The 16,092-nt window shown below is 59.8% G+C and overlaps 1 protein-coding gene across 1 annotated transcript; it reads left to right on the top strand.

Moving 5' to 3' along the window:
* Window positions 1-1,229: 1,229 nt before the first annotated feature.
* On the top strand, window positions 1,230-9,905 carry EPPK1 (epiplakin 1). Its single transcript, XM_066337562.1, has one exon. It carries the CDS (start codon window positions 1,230-1,232, stop codon window positions 9,876-9,878), a length of 8,649 nt encoding a protein of 2,882 aa, XP_066193659.1. The 3' UTR covers window positions 9,879-9,905.
* Window positions 9,906-16,092: the final 6,187 nt, after the last annotated feature.

The following is a 16,092-nucleotide window of genomic DNA, read 5'->3' as shown; positions in this document are numbered from 1 at the left end:
GGATGGTTCCCAGCACGGCTGCTGGCTTCAGCTCACTTTCTTTTCCTTGTTTACCTGTTTCCTTCTGCCCTGGAGAGTGGGTTTGCCTTTATCTAATCTCAGCAGTTCAGCTTTCGGTCCAAAGTTCCAGTCTGGCATTCCTGAGGGAGGGGTGGGCTTCCATGAGCAGAAAAGGTTAAATCAACCTTTGTTTCGGTCCCTGACACGAGTGTCTCCGGCAGCTCTGCGGGCAGGAGGGCAGCTTTGGGTCAGCTAAAACCTCACCCTGAGGGAGCCCTGGAGGCTCCTGGCCTGGTGGCCACTGCTCACTGAGATGGAGCCTCTGCCTTCCTGGGTGACCAGGGGGGACAGTGGAAGGATGAGGGGTTCGTGCAGCAGCTGTGTGGGAGCTCATGGACCTGCAACTCGCAAAATCACAGGATCATGGAATGTTTTGGGTGGTTTGAGGGACTTTAAAGGCGATCCAGTCCACTCCTGTGACGTGAGCAGGAGCATTTCCTACAGGACCAGGCTGCTTCCAGAGCCTGGCCTGGAAAACTGCCAGGAATGGGGCAGCCACAGCTGCTCTGTGTCAGGGCCTCCCCACCCTCACAGAGAAGGATTCCTTCCCAATCTCCCATCCAGCCCTGCCCTCTGGCAGTGGAGAGCCATTCGCTGTGTCCTGTCCCTCCAGCCCTTGTCCCCAGTCCCTCTGCAGCTCTCCTGGAGCCCCTTTAGGCCCTGCCAGGGCTCTGAGCTCTCCCTGGAGCCTTGTCCTGTCCAGGTGAGCACCCCCAGCTCTCCCAGCCCGGCTCCAGAGGGGCTCCAGGGCCTCCTCTGGGCTCTCTCCAGCAGCTCCAGCTCCTTGCTGAGCTGGAACCCCAGGGCTGGGGCAGCTCTGCAGGTGGAGTCTCACCTGAGCACGGGGCAGAGGGGCAGGATCCCCCCTCTCCTTTCCTGCTGCCCACGCTGGGGGCTCAGCCCAGGGCACGGGGGGATTTGGGATCCCAGTGCACGTGGAGCTTCTCATCCCCTGACTCCCTGAGTTTGGCCAGATCCCTCAGGATGGCACAGCAGGTTTGGACACGCTCAGCCTCTGGCTGCCACTTCCTCCTTCCTGAGAGTATTTTTGTTTCTCATTTCCCTGTATTTAACATGCAAACCACGGATAAGTTGGTTTCTCACTTTCCCCGCTCTCTCTCTCTGCAGAGTCCTGAGAGCTGTGGAAGGCGCGCAGCGGCGGCAGCAGGATGGAGAACAAGCCAGCAGTGAACGGCCACGCTGTTCCCAGCTCTCCAGGGGAAGACATGCCGGGGACAAACCCCTTGTGGCAGGACAGGACGCCGGGCAAGCAGCAGAAAGCAGCTGGCAGGGCTGTGGCAGCTCCCGAGGAGCCCTCGGAGGCGGCTGGCAGCATTGCAGGCGTCTATGTGGAGTCTTCCAAGAGGATCATGAGCTTCTATGAGGCCACCAGAGAGCATCTGCTGAGCCTGGACTTGGCCCTGTGGCTCCTGGAGGCCCAGGCAGCCACAGGCTCCATCTCTGACCCTCTGGGGAACCGTCGTGTCCCCGTGGCCGAAGCCGTGAGGACGGGGCTGGTGGGGCTGGAGCTGAAGGAGAGGCTGCTCTCTGCGGACAGAGCCTCCTCTGGCTTCCTGGACCCCTACACAGAAGAGAAAATCTCCCTGTACCAGGCGATCCAGAAGGAGCTGGTGGGCAGGGAGACGGGAATTCGCCTGCTCCAGGCCCAGGTGGCCACCGGAGGTGTCATCGACCCGGCCACCGGCCGCCGGCTCCCGGCACAGGAGGCCTGTGAGAGGGGCTTTTTGGATGAAGAGATGAGCCAGCTCCTCTCTGACCCCGGCAACGAGGAGAGCAAAGCCTTCCTGGACCCCAGCACGATGGAGAAGGTCACCTACTGGGAGCTGAGGAAGAGGTGCGTGGTGGATCCAGCCTCCGGCTTCCTCCTCTTGCCGCTGCAAATCACTTTCCCCGGGCTGGCAGGGAGGGTGAGCAGCCGGGACCTGATGGACTCTGGCATCATCAGCTCCGACGTGTTCCGAGGCCTCGAGGAGGGACGAGTCTCTGCCCAGGAGGTGGCAGAGAATGACATCGTTCAGCATTTCCTGCGTGGGACGAGGAGCGTGGCTGGTGTGGTCCTGCCCTCTGGGGAGCAGAAAAGCCTTTACCAGGCCCTGAGGGAGCATCTCCTTGTGCCTGGAGCTGCTCTCATGCTCCTGCAGGTCCAGGCCTCCACCGGCAGCCTGACGGACCCCCTCAAGAACAAAAGCTACTCGGTGGATGAGGCTGTCAGGGTCGGTCTTGTTGGTCCAGAGCTTTACGAGAAACTGTCTTCAGCTGAGAAAACCATCACTGGGTACAGGGACCCCTCCACTGGGGAAATGCTCTCCCTGTTCCAAGCCATCAGGAGGGGCTTTGTTCCCAGGGATCACGGCCTTTGCCTTCTGGAGGCTCAGGTGGCCACCGGGGGAGTCATCGCTCCGGGCAGGCACCTCCGTGTCCCCATGGAGACAGCCTGCGAGTGGGGACACATGGACGAGGCCACCAGGCAGCTCCTCTCCAGCCCTCCCGAGGACCTGAAAGGGTTCTTCCACCCCGGCTCTAAGGAGAAGCTGAGCTACACGGAGCTGCTCCAGCGCTGCGTCACCGATCCCAGAACGGGGCTCCTGCTGCTGCCGCTCGCCGGGGATGGCAGTAAAGGATCCCAGGGAACTCTGAGCTTCTTTGACCGCAGCACCCAGACAGCTCTGGAAAACACACAGGTCCCCATCGCTGTGGGCAAGTTCAAGGGCAAGTCGGTGTCTCTCTGGAAACTGCTCTTCTCTGACTACATCCAGGGTGAGCAGAGAGCTGAGCTCGCTCAGAAGTTCCTGGCAGGAATTTTCTCCCTGCAAGGGCTGGGAGAGGCCATCAGAGCCGCCGTGGAGGAAAAGGCTGCCACTGCTAATGTCACCTTCAAGGGCCTGAGGGACCAGGTGACGGCTGACCAGCTCCTGAGCTCGGAAATTATCAACAAAGACTTGTTCAAGAAGCTCAAGGAGGGAGAAACGTCGGCCAAAGAGGTTGTCAGCATGGACACTGTCAGGAAGTACCTGCAGGGCACAGGGAGCATCGGTGGGCTGCTGCTCCCCGACTCCCAGGAGAAGATCAGCATCTACCAGGCGAAGAGGAAGGGACTTCTAAGGCCAGGAACGTCCCTGATTCTCCTGGAGGCCCAGGCTGCCACGGGGTTTGTCATTGACCCCGCTGCCAACAAGAGATATTCCGTGGACGAGGCTTTACGGGCAAACGTCATCGGTCCGGACGTTTACGACAAGCTGCTGGCTGCGGAGAAATCCGTCACTGGCTACAGAGATCCTTACTCAGGGGCCAAGATCTCCCTGTTCCAGGCCATGCAGAAGGAGCTGATCGTCAGGGATCATGGCATCCGCCTGCTGGAGGCCCAGATCGCCACCGGCGGCATCATCGACCCCGTCAACAGCCACCGCATCCCCGTGGAGGTGGCCTACAAGCGCGGCTACTTCGACAAGAAGATGAATTTAATCCTCTCCGACCCCAGCGATGACACCAAGGGCTTCTTCGACCCCAACACCCATGAAAACCTGACCTACCTGCAGCTGAAGGAGAAGTGCATCACCGAGCCCTCCACGGGGCTCTGCCTCCTCCCTCTGAACAGCAGGAAGCGGCAGTTTGTGGACGAAGCCACCAGGCAGGTGTTCCGGGGCTCCTGGCTGCCCGTCAGGTTTGGGCGCCTGCGGGGGGAGAAGGTCTCCGTGTGGGACCTGCTGAACTCCGAGTACTTCAGCGAAGGGAGGCGCCGGGAGATCTTCAACCACTTCCAGCTGAGGAAGCTCAGCCTGGAGCAAATCCGGCTCATGCTGGAGGAGGAAATGAAGAAATGGGCGCCCATCAAGTTCCCGGCCTTGAGGGGCAACGTCAGCGCTTACCACCTGATGGAAACGGGCGTCATCGACAGGGCCCTGTTCGAGCAGGTGCTGGAGGGATCCGTCACGCCAGAGCAAGTCCTGCACATGGACTCTGTCAGGAAGTACCTCTACGGCTCAGGCAGCATCGGGGGCATCGTGCTCCAGCCGTCCAACCAGAGAATGAGCATTTACGAGGCCATGAAGCAGAACATCGTGGTGCCAGGAGTGGCCCTGCCCCTGCTGGAGGCCCAGGCTGCCACGGGCTTCATCATCGACCCCGTGAACAACCAGAAGCTGCGTGTGGATGAGGCCGTCAAGGAGGGAGTCATTGGGCCAGACGTCCACGAGAAGCTGCAGCACGCGGAAGGGGCCGTGACGGGCTACAAGGACCCCTTCACAGGCAAGAAGATCCCCCTTTTCCAGGCCATGAAGAAGGGCCTGATCGCTGATAAGCAGGCCATGCAGCTCATGGAGGTGCAGATGGCCACGGGAGGCATCATCGACCCAGCGTGTGGCCACCACATCCCCCTCGAGTCGGCCCAGCAGCGAGGTTGCCTGGATGAGGACACCAGCAAGGCCCTTTCCAAGCCCAGCGATGACCACAGAGTCTTCTGCCTCCCGGACAGCAAAGAGAGCGTGACCTACGCCGAGCTCATCCAGCACTGCCAGAAGGACGACGTCTCCGGCTTCCACTTGCTGCCCTTGGCACAGGCGGCTGCTCCTGCCTACACCGATGAGCAAATCCAACGCATTTTCAAGGAAACGGCGGTGAAGGAAAAAGGAGTCTCCCTCTGGGAGCTCATGCACTCGGGGTATTTCACCGAGGAGCAGAGGAGCGACTTCACGGAGAGGTTCCGGTCGGAGGAGCTCTCACTGGAGCAGCTGGTTGCCCTCGTGCTCAGGCTGGTGGGGGAGATGGAGATGAAAGCCAGGACTCAGATCTCCCTGGAAGGCCTGAGGGGCAGTGTCCCTGTGGTCTGGCTGCTGGACACGGGCATCATTTCTGAGAAGGCCTTTGAAGAACTGGCTCAGGGTGTAAGAACTCCCGAAGAAGTGGCCGCGATGGAGAGCGTGAAGAGGTACTTGAAAGGCACAGGCAGCATTGCTGGGGTCTTCATAGAGGCCTCCAAAGAGAAGATGAGCTTCTACGACGCCATGAAGAACAATCTCCTCCTCCCTGGGGCTGCCCTGAGGCTGCTCGAGGCTCAGGCAGCCACAGGATACCTGACTGACCCTGCGACCAACCGGAGGCTGAGCGTGAGGGATGCTGTGAGAGCGGCTGTTGTTGGAGAGGAGCTCACCGAGAAACTCCTGCTGGCTGAGAGGGCTGTGACGGGCTACACTGACCCCTACACCGGGAGCTCCATCTCCCTGTGCCAAGCACTCAGGAAAGGGCTCGTCCCCCTGGCAGAGGCTGTGCCCTTGCTGGAGGCCCAGCTGGCCACGGGAGGGGTGGTGGATCCCATTCACCACCTCCACCTGCCGCTCCAGGCTGCCTGCAGGTACGGCTTCTACGACGAGGACCTGAACCAAACCCTCTCCCAGCTGGATGACAGCACCCAGGTATTTTTTGACCCAAACACCAAGGAGAACGTCACCTACCAGCAGCTGAAGGACCGGTGCATTCGTGAGGCCGAGTCGGGTCTGTGGCTGCTCCCCCTGTCAGAAAACGCAATGTTCTGTGTGGATGAGCAGACCATGAAGGTGCTGAGATCTGTGACGGTTTGTGTCAACGTGGGGCGGTTCAAAGGACAGACCGTGTCTGTCTGGGACCTCCTCAACTCCGAGTACTTCTCAGACAGCAAGAGGAGAGAGCTGGTGCAAAAGTACAAAGATGAGAAGGCCGAAGTGCTGCAGGAAATCACAACGAGCATCACCACCATCATCCAAGAGACTGAGGCACAAGGCAAGAAGTTCGCGTTCAAGGGCCTGCGGAAAAGAGTGTCCGCCAGTGACCTCTTCCAGTCCCAGCTGATAGACAAAAAAACCCTCGATGAGCTCAACCAGGGGAAGAAAACAGTCAAAGAAGTCACCGAGATGGAGTCTGTCCGCAGGTACCTGGAGGGCAGTAATTTCATAGCGGGGGTCCTCATCCAGCCGAGCAATGAGAAGATGAGCATCTACCAGGCCATGTGGAAGGGCATCCTCAGGCCAGGGACCGCCCTGGTGCTGCTGGAGGCACAGGCCGCCACCGGCTACATCATCGACCCCGAGAAGAACAAGAAGTTTTCGGTGGAGGAAGCGTTAGAGGTGGGACTGATTGGAGGGGAGATCTTCGAGAAGCTGCTGTGTGCGGAGAGAGCCGTGACGGGCTACACTGACCCCTACACCAAAGCCCCAATGTCCCTGTTTGAAGCCATGAACCAAGGGCTGATTGTGAAGAGCCACGGCATCCGCCTGCTGGAGGCCCAGATCGCCACCGGTGGCATCATCGACCCCGTGCACAGCCACCGTGTCCCTGTGGAGGTGGCCTACAAGCGCGGCTACTTCAACCAGGAGATGAACCAGATCCTCTCCGACCCCAGCGATGACACCAAGGGCTTCTTCGACCCCAACACCCACGAGAACTTGACGTACATGCAGCTCCTGGAGAGATGCGTCCAAGACCCGGAGACGGGGTTGTACATGCTGCAAGTTGTAAAAGAGGGAGGAAAGTACTTCTACATTGACGAGTCCACAAAACAGGCCTTGCGCTCAAAGCTCCTTCAAGTGAAAGTTGGGAAGTTCAAGGACCAAACGGTTTCTGTCTGGGCAGTCCTTTGCTCTTATTACATCTCAGAGCAGAAAAGGAAAGAGCTGGTGATGCAGTACAAAAGCAAAACCCTAAAGCTGGAAGAGCTAATATCCCTCATCTTAAAAATCATCGAGGACACGGAGCGAAGAGGAGAAGCCCTCAAGGTCAAAGGACTGCGGGGGGAGGTGTCGGTATCAGAACTGTTCAACTCCGAGATAATCGACAAGAAAACTCTGGATCAGCTGCAGGACGGGAGTCTCACGCTTGCCAGCCTCACAAAGAGGGAAACCATCCAAAAATACCTGGATGGCACTGGGTGCATCGCTGGCGTTCTCCTCCCGGTGAGGAAAGAGATGATGAGCATCTACCAGGCTCTGAAGGAAGGTCTTCTCACAGAGCAATGTGCGCTGGGGCTGCTGGAGGCACAGGCCGCCACCGGCTTCCTCCTGGACCCCCGGAATAACCAGAAGCTCTCCGTGGACGAGGCCGTGTCCTCCGGGCTGGTGGGCAGTGAGCTGCGTGAGCAGCTGCTGTTGGCAGAGAAAGCTGTGACGGGATACACAGATCCTCAAACGGGAAGTAAAATCTCTCTCTTCCAGGCTGTAAGACAGAAGGCAATAGTCAGGGACCAGGGCATCCGCCTGCTGGAGGCCCAGCTTGCCACCGGCGGCATCATCGACCCCGTGCACGGCCACCGTGTCCCCGTGGAGGTGGCCTACAAGCGCGGACACCTAGACGAGGACATGTTCCTCCTGCTTTCGGATCCAGATCACGGTAGCAAAGGCTTCATAGATCCAAACACTCAGGAGAAGATCAGTTACAGCCAGCTCCTGCAGAGGTGTGCCAAGGACACGGAGAGCGGCTGGTACCTGCTGCAGGTCCTGGAGAAGGCAGGCGACTATTTCTACATTGATGAGCAAACAAAAAATGCCCTGTTGTGTACCAAGGTGCAGGTGCCTGTGGGGAAATACAAGGGACAAGTGTTATCGCTGTGGGAACTTCTCTGCTCCGAGTACATCACAGAGGAGAAAAGAAAAGAACTGGTGAAAAAATACAAACTGGAATCCCAACACATTGTGCAAGGAATCATCGAGACAATACTGAAGATCATTAGAGAGAAAGAAGAGGTCAGAAGCGATGTCTGGTTCCAGGGCATCAGACAGCAAATCACAGCCTCAGAACTGCTCAGTGCAAAGATTATTACAGAGGAAACGATAGAAAAACTCCAAGAAGGAAAAAAGACGGTGCAAGAAATAGCACAAACAGAAAGTGTGAGGAGGTACCTTGAGGGAACTGGAAGCATCGCTGGCGTGCTGGTACCCTCAAAGGCTGACCCAAGCAAGGTGGAGAAGATGAGCATCTACCAGGCCATGTGGAAGGGCATCCTGAGGCAGGGCACGGCGCTGGTGCTGCTGGAGGCACAGGCTGCCACTGGTTTCCTCATTGACCCTGTGAGGAACCAGAAGCTGTCTGTGGACGAGGCCGTGTCCTCAGGGCTGGTGGGCAGCGAATTAAAAAACAAACTCCTCAGCGCTGAGAGAGCAGTGACAGGATACACCCACCCCTACACGGGACAAAAGATGTCCCTGTTCCAGGCCATGAAGAAGGAGCTGATCGTCAGGGATCACGGCATCCGCCTGCTGGAGGCCCAGATCGCCACCGGCGGCATCATCGACCCCGTGCACAGCCACCGTGTCCCCGTGGAGGTGGCCTACAAGCGCGGCTACTTCGACCAGGAGATGAGCCAGATCCTGTCCGACCCCGGCGACGACACCAAGGGCTTCTTTGACCCCAACACCCACGAGAACCTGACGTACCTGCAGCTGCTGCGCCGCTGCGTGCCCGACCCGGACACGGGGCTGCTGATGCTGCAGCTGATGGACAAGGGCTCTGTGCTCTACCAGCTGACCGAGGATGCCCGCAAAGCCCTGCAGGCCGCCCGCACCACGGTGTCCCTGGGGCTCTTCCAGGGCCAGAGCGTCACCGTCTGGGAGCTCCTCTTCTCCCGCTACGTCCCTGAGCACCGGCGCCAGGACCTCCTGCGCCGCTACAAGGCGGGCACGGTCACCATTGCAGAGATGATTGAGATCCTCACGGCCATTGTCACCAAGGCTGAGGCCCAGGGCCGCAATGCCAACGTGGCCTCCAAGTCCCCAGCCAGGGAGGTCCTGCCCGAAGCCACCAAGAATGACGATGCCTCAAACTCCCCAAAGGAAGGGGAAGCAAAGCGCGAAGAGCAGATGGAGCTGGAGCTGGAGCGCTCCCTCAAGTCCCACACGGTGGAGGTGTCGGCAGGCGGCTTCCACGGCAGGAAGGTGTCCCTGTGGGAGCTGCTCTACTCCAAGTTTGTGTCGGAGGCCAAGCGCCGGGAGCTGCTGGGGCAGCTGCGGGCCGGGAGCCTGGCGCTGGCCGAGCTGGCCACGCTGCTCACCCTGCTGCTGGAGGAGGCGGCGCAGCGCAGCAGCAGCGTGAAATTCACGGGCCTCAGGAGGCAGGTGAGCGCCTCGGACCTGCTGGACTCGGGCATCATCGACACGGGCACGCTGGCTGAGCTGGTGCAGGGCACCAGGACGGTGCAGGAGGTGACGCAAATGGCCTCGGTCAAGCGCTACCTGGATGGCACGGGCGTCATCGCCGGCGTGCTGGTGCCCTCCAAGGCCGACCCGAGCAAGGTGGAGAAGATGAGCATCTACCAGGCCATGTGGAAGGGCATCCTGAGGCAGGGCACGGCGCTGGTGCTGCTGGAGGCACAGGCCGCCACCGGCTTCCTGGTGGACCCTGTGAAGAACCAGAAGCTGTCTGTGGACGAGGCCGTGTCCTCAGGGCTGGTGGGCAGCGAGCTGCACGAGAAGCTGCTGTCGGCGGAGCGCGCCGTGACGGGCTACTCTGACCCCTACACGGGCGACAAGATCTCCCTGTTCCAGGCCATGAAGAAGGAGCTGATCGTCAGGGATCACGGCATCCGCCTGCTGGAGGCCCAGATCGCCACCGGTGGCATCATCGACCCCGTGCACAGCCACCGCGTCCCCGTGGAGGTGGCCTACAAGCGCGGCTACTTTGACCAGGAGATGAGCCAGATCCTGTCCGACCCCGGCGACGACACCAAGGGCTTCTTCGACCCCAACACCCACGAGAACCTGACGTACCTGCAGCTGCTGCGCCGCTGCGTGCCCGACCCGGACACGGGGCTTTATTTCCTTAATATTTTGAAAAAATAATTATAAAACCTTTTGATTTTATTTTTTCTTGTTTTTGCCTCGGGGAAGAATGTTTGTATTGCGAATACTTCTTTTTCTGCTGGTGTTTGTTTGCCTCTTTCTAAATATTTTTTACTATTTATGATCCCAGTGTGGGAATTTCCTTCACGATCTCTTTTCTTTACCACCACCCACCTGCATCAGGTGCAGCTTTGAAGAGCCTCCCCCTCGAGCTGTGTTGTTGCATTGCATTGTGCCTCTTTCTTTGGTCGCCTTTCAGCAACTGAGGAGGTGGCCTGGGTTATCTCAGGTCATTTAGATGAAGTGTGTCTTCTTCATTTTCCTCACACCGATTTTAGCGCAGGTCTTTGTTCTGTATTCGTGTTGCTGTGAGTGATATTTTTATTCTCTGCCTCAGCTTTCCTGCATATTTCCAGCTATTTTCCCCAGGAGCTCTGCAGGATGATATTCAGCTTGCAGGTTTTTAAGGCAGGACGGTGTGGAGAGCAGATTTCTGCGTGGGCAGGATGCCAGGTTGGGTGTCACTGGTGTGGGACACATCCTCTGTGTTTGTTCTCCATGCCTCAGCCTGTCCTGCTTTTCAGGGGAGTACAAACAGCCTCAGCCGTGGTTTGATCTCTCTCTGTGCTTTCTCCCTCTCCACAAAGCCTCTGGGGGATGGATCCTCAGAGGAGCTGAGAGTGGACGTGGCTGTGCCGTACTTTTGTCCTCTCCATCCTCATCCTTTTGCCCGTGTGTCCTGAGCTGACCCTGCCCTCACTCAGCCACGCTCCAGGGGAGGCAAAGCCCCGGAGCCACTCTTCCCTGCAGTTCAGGGATGAATAATTCTACTGCTGTTTAAATGCAAGGAAATTTACCCTCTTTAAACGCTGCCCCTCGGGCTGTTTGCCTTAATTAACCTGGCAATGTCCTGGAAAATGGACTTGTTCAGCTGAGACCTGGGAACAAGTGCAGAGGAGCTGTGACTCCTCACCACAACCTGCTGTGGAGCCCAGGGAGCTGCACAGGCTCAGAAAGTGATGGGACAAAATAATGGGAGAGAAGTCACAGAATTAGGGAATGGTTTGGGTGGGAAGGGCCCTTCTCATCCCACCCCTGCCATGGACAGGGACAATTTCCACTAGCCCAGGTTGCTCCAAACTTCATCCAGCCTGGCCTTGGACCCTTCCAGGGATCCAGGAACAGCCACAGCTTGTCTGGGCACTCTGTATCAGGGCCTCCCCACACTCACAGGGAACAATTCCTTCTAATATCTAACAATTCTTTCCAATATCTCATCTCCACCTACCTTCTTCCAATTTGAAGCCACCCCCCGTTGTCCTGTCACTCCAGGCCTTTGTCCCAAGTCCCTCTCCAGCTCCTTTATAGTCCTTTAGTTACTGGAGAGCCACAATAAAGTCTCCCAAGAGTCTTCTCATCCTGGAAATCCGATTCTCCCTCCCTTAGACGCCAACAGGAGCAGCCGGTGTTGGATTCCTGTGTCTGTGATATCCCAATGTGCTGGTGCCAGCGCCGTGCCCCTGCGGCTGCTGTGCTGTGACACACTTTGGGGCACTCTCAAGGACAAGGCACAAAGCCCCTGGGCTCTGGCAGCACCCAGAGCTGGGCTCTGGGACAGGCAGGAGCTGAGCTGAGCCCTCCAGGATATCAAACCCTGGGCAGAGCCAGGAGTGTGAGCCCCTGCCCATGGGCTCTGGGCTCCTTGGCCTCTGTCCACTCCTGCCCTGCCTCCCTCCCACCTCCCCTCCCAGTCCTGATGGGATCACTGGGTTGGGGAGGTCCTGGGGAATGGGACCACGGAATCCAGGACAAGCTGGGCCACTTCTAACCCGTGTCCCCAAATGTCACATGTCTACTGAGCTCTTCTAGGGACTCCATCTCTGCCCAGGGCAGCTGGGCCAGGGCTGGGCAGCCCTTTCCAGGAGGGATTTTCCCAATATCTCTCCTAGGCCATTCCCTCTCCTCTAGTCCCTGTTCCCTGGGAGCAGAGCCTGACCCCACCCTGGCTGTCCCCTCCTGGCAGGGACTTGTGCAGAGCCACAAGGTGCCCCCTGAGCTCCTTTTCTCCAGGCTGAGCCCCTTCCCCAGCTCCCTCAGCCTCTCCTGGGGCTCCAGCCCCTTTCCCAGCTCTGTTCCCATCTCTGGACACATAGGCAGCACCGGGGCTGGGGACATGTGGGACTGGAGCATCTCTGAGGGATGGGCTGGGGGAGCTGGGCCTGGCCAGCCTTGAGGAGGGACAGCTGAGAGGGGACTGTGTCATGAAGGGAGGTGTCACACCATGGTGCCAGCCTCCAGGACACGAGGCCAGGGGCAGGAACTGCTGCCCAGCAAATTCCACCTGAACACGAGGAAGAATCTTTTTCCTGTGCAGTAACCGAGCACCGGAACAGAAACCAGAGAGGGTGAGGAGTGTCCCTCACCAGAGACATTCCAGAACCATCTGGACACAGCCCTGTGCCTCGTGGTCTGTGACGACCCTTCCTGAGGAACCCCACTTCCAGCCTGACCCATCCTGGGCTTCTGTGAGTCTGGGATTTTGTAACCCCCCTGTACCCAACCCACAGCCCCTCTGTGCCCGGGGAACATTTGAGGATCAGCTGAAGAGTGGAAGACACAAGAACTGAAGGCTGAAGAACAGGCAGGAACTCAGCTCTGCCCTCCCTGAAGCCCAGAGCTGACCTGCTGGAGAAGCCCTGGGTCCCTTTTGCTGGGGGTGTCCCCAGCTCCCCACAGCACAGCAAACCCCGTGCTCCAGAGCAATCTGGGGATTGGGAAGAGATTCCTCCCTGGGAGGGTGGGGAGGCCCTGGAAGAGGTTTCCCTGAGCAGCTGTGGCTGCCCCTGAATCCCTGGAAGTGTCCAAGGCCAGGCTGGATGGAGCTTGGAGCAGCTTGGGATGGCAGAGGGTGGCACTGGAGGTGGAACTGGAGGATCTCTGAATTCCCTTTCCACCCAAACCCTTCCATGGCTCCTGAACTACTGGCAGAGGCACGTGGCCTGTGCTCTGTGCAGCCCTCGTGGACACATTTTGGGAGTGCTTGGCCAAGCACCACGAGCTGCCACAGCTGGCACAGGTCCCCAGAGGTCACTGCCCACATCTGGACTGGCCACAGTGGCCGTGTGTGTGACACTGTCCCCCTGTTCGTGGCTGGGCACCCCACGGGCTGAGCAGGCTCAGCCACCCCAGGCACAGCAGCCACCTTTTGGGGGGCAGTTATCAGCTGAGGATCTCTGGGGCAAGATTTGCCCTGTCTGCTCTCAGCAGGACGTTCTGCCAGCACCCATCACCTGTCCCTGTGTCCTGGGGTGGCACAGAGGGCTGGCCCTCAGAGAAGGAGCTCCACCTTTGGCCAGCTGGGCAGAGCCCACCAGCTCCAGTTGGATCTGCAGTGCCCAAGGAGAGCTCTGGAGATGCCCCCACAGCTGTGGGAAGCTCAGGGGCTTGGAGTCCCCCTGGAGCAGGCCCTGAAGGAGCAGAGCCCAGCCCATTCCTGTGTCCTGTCCCAATGTCCCTCGGGGGACAACAGGACTGTGGCTGGAGGCAACTGGGTGTGATCCTTCCCCTCGCTGTGCTCTAGAGCCACCGAGGGAAACTCGGCTGCCAGGAAGCCAAAGGATAGAGAAATTCCCTGGGAAAAGGGTGCAGGAAGCAGCTGGGGCTGTGGGGCAGCCCTGGCACCACCCCAGTGACCTGCCACCATCCCAGTGACCTGCCACCATCCCAGCAGTTGTGGCACCACCGCAGTGGCCTGCCACCATCCCTGCAGCCCTGCCACCACCCCAGTGACCTGCCACCACCCCAGTGACCCTGCCACCATCCCTGCAGTTGTAGCACCACCCCAGTGACCTGCCACCACCCCAGTGACCCTGCCACCATCCCTGCAGTTGTGGCACCACCCCAGTGACCTGCCACCATCCCGGCAGTTGTGGCACTGCCCCAGTGACCTGCCACCATCTCTGCAGTTGTGGCACCACCGCAGTGACCCTGCCACCATCCCAGTGACCTGCCACCACCCCAGTGACCCTGCCACCATCTCTGCAGTTGTAGCACCACCCCAGTGACCTGCCACCATCCCAGCAGTTGTGGCACCACCGCAGTGGCCTGCCACCATCCTGGCAGTTGTGGCACTGCCCCAGTGACCTGCCACCATCTCTGCAGTTGTGGCACCACCGCAGTGACCCTGCCACCATCCCAGTGACCTGCCACCATCCCTGCAGTTGTAGCACCACCCCAGTGACCTGCCACCATCCCAGCAGTTGTGGCACCACCGCAGTGGCCTGCCACCATCCTGGCAGTTGTGGCACTGCCCCAGTGACCTGCCACCATCTCTGCAGTTGTGGCACCACCGCAGTGACCCTGCCACCATCCCAGTGACCTGCCACCATCCCAGTGACCTGCCACCATCCCTGCAGTTGTAGCACCACCCCAGTGACCTGCCACCATCCCAGCAGTTGTGGCACCACCGCAGTGGCCTGCCACCATCCTGGCAGTTGTGGCACTGCCCCAGTGACCTGCCACCATCTCTGCAGTTGTGGCACCACCGCAGTGACCCTGCCACCATCCCAGTGACCTGCCACCACCCCAGTGACCCTGCCACCATCTCTGCAGTTGTAGCACCACCCCAGTGACCTGCCACCATCCCAGCAGTTGTGGCACCACCGCAGTGGCCTGCCACCATCCTGGCAGTTGTGGCACTGCCCCAGTGACCTGCCACCATCTCTGCAGTTGTGGCACCACCGCAGTGACCCTGCCACCATCCCAGTGACCTGCCACCATCCCAGTGACCTGCCACCATCCCTGCAGTTGTAGCACCACCCCAGTGACCTGCCACCATCCCAGCAGTTGTGGCACCACCGCAGTGGCCTGCCACCATCCTGGCAGTTGTGGCACTGCCCCAGTGACCTGCCACCATCTCTGCAGTTGTGGCACCACCGCAGTGACCCTGCCACCATCCCAGTGACCTGCCACCACCCCAGTGACCTGCCACCATCCCTGCAGTTGTAGCACCACCCCAGTGACCTGCCACCATCCCAGCAGTTGTGGCACCACCGCAGTGGCCTGCCACCATCCTGGCAGTTGTGGCACTGCCCCAGTGACCTGCCACCATTCCTGCAATTGTGGCACCACTGAAGTGACCTGCCACCATCGCTGCAGCCCTGCCACCACCCCAGTGACCCGCCACCATCGCTGCAGTTGTGGCACCACCCCAGTGACCTGCCACCATCGCTGCAGTTGTGGCACCGCCCCAGCAGCCCCAGGTTATCTCCCCGCCGCAGGCCAGGTGTCCCGAGCACCAGGAAAAGCCTGGCCCATCCCTTTTCCCCAGAAATCACGAGTCAGGCCACAGGATACTCGATAGTCCCTTTCCCACAGAGCTCAGAGTTGTGCAATCTCTCCCAGCCGGAATAAAGAGCATTTTTGTCCGTGTCTGCCCGTGCCCGTCCCCTGGGCGCGGGGATGGGCTGGCTCCTTGTGGTTTGTGAAAGGGAACATTTTTGTTATTCTTTTCTTCCGGAGGCGCCGGCGCTGGGCGGTGCGGCCGGGCGGGGACAGGCGGGGACAGGCGGGGACAGGCGAGGCAGGGCCGGAGGTACCTGGCGGGCAGGTGACAGCAGCGCCACCGAGGCTCCCACCCTGCCGGGGCTCCCACACTGCCGGGGGTCACACAGTGCCGAGGGTCCCAAACTGCCCAGGGTCCCAAACTGTCAGGGGTCCCACAGTGCCGAGGGTCCCACCCTGTCAAGGGTTCAGCTTTGCCGGGCATCCCACACTGTCAAGGGGACGCTCCCCGCAGCTCCAACCGTGTCGAGGGTCCCACATTGCCGAGGGTCCCACCCTGCCGGGGGTCTCACAGTGCAGGGAGTCCCAAACTGCCGAGGGTCTCGCCCTCTCGAGGGTCCCAAGGGGAGTTTCCAAGGGTCCCACCCTGCCGAGGGTCCCACCCTGCTGAGGGTCCTATCCTATGAGGGTCCCACACTTCCAAGGGGAGTTTCCGAGGGTCCAGCCCTGTAAGGGTCCCACCCTGTGAGGGTCCCACACTCCCAAGGGGACGCTCCTCTCGGGTCCAGCCCTGCTGAGGGTCGCACACTGCAGAGGGTCCCACACTCTCAAAGAGACTCTCTCCGAGGGTCCAGCCCTGCCGAGGGTCCCACGCTGTGAGGGTCCCACACCCAAGGGGAGTCTCCCGAGGGTCCCATCCTCTGAGGGTCCC

The sequence above is a fragment of the Sylvia atricapilla genome, chromosome 1 (genome assembly GCF_009819655.1).
Source record: "Sylvia atricapilla isolate bSylAtr1 chromosome 1, bSylAtr1.pri, whole genome shotgun sequence".
NCBI classification, from domain to species: domain Eukaryota; kingdom Metazoa; phylum Chordata; class Aves; order Passeriformes; family Sylviidae; genus Sylvia; species Sylvia atricapilla.
This window is presented reverse-complemented; position numbering and strand designations above follow the sequence as displayed.

Excerpts from the sequence above, each read along its gene's own strand:
- EPPK1 (XM_066337562.1), top strand. The coding sequence starts at position 1,230 with ATGGAGAACAAGCCAGCAGTGAACGGCCACGCTGTTCCCAGCTCTCCA.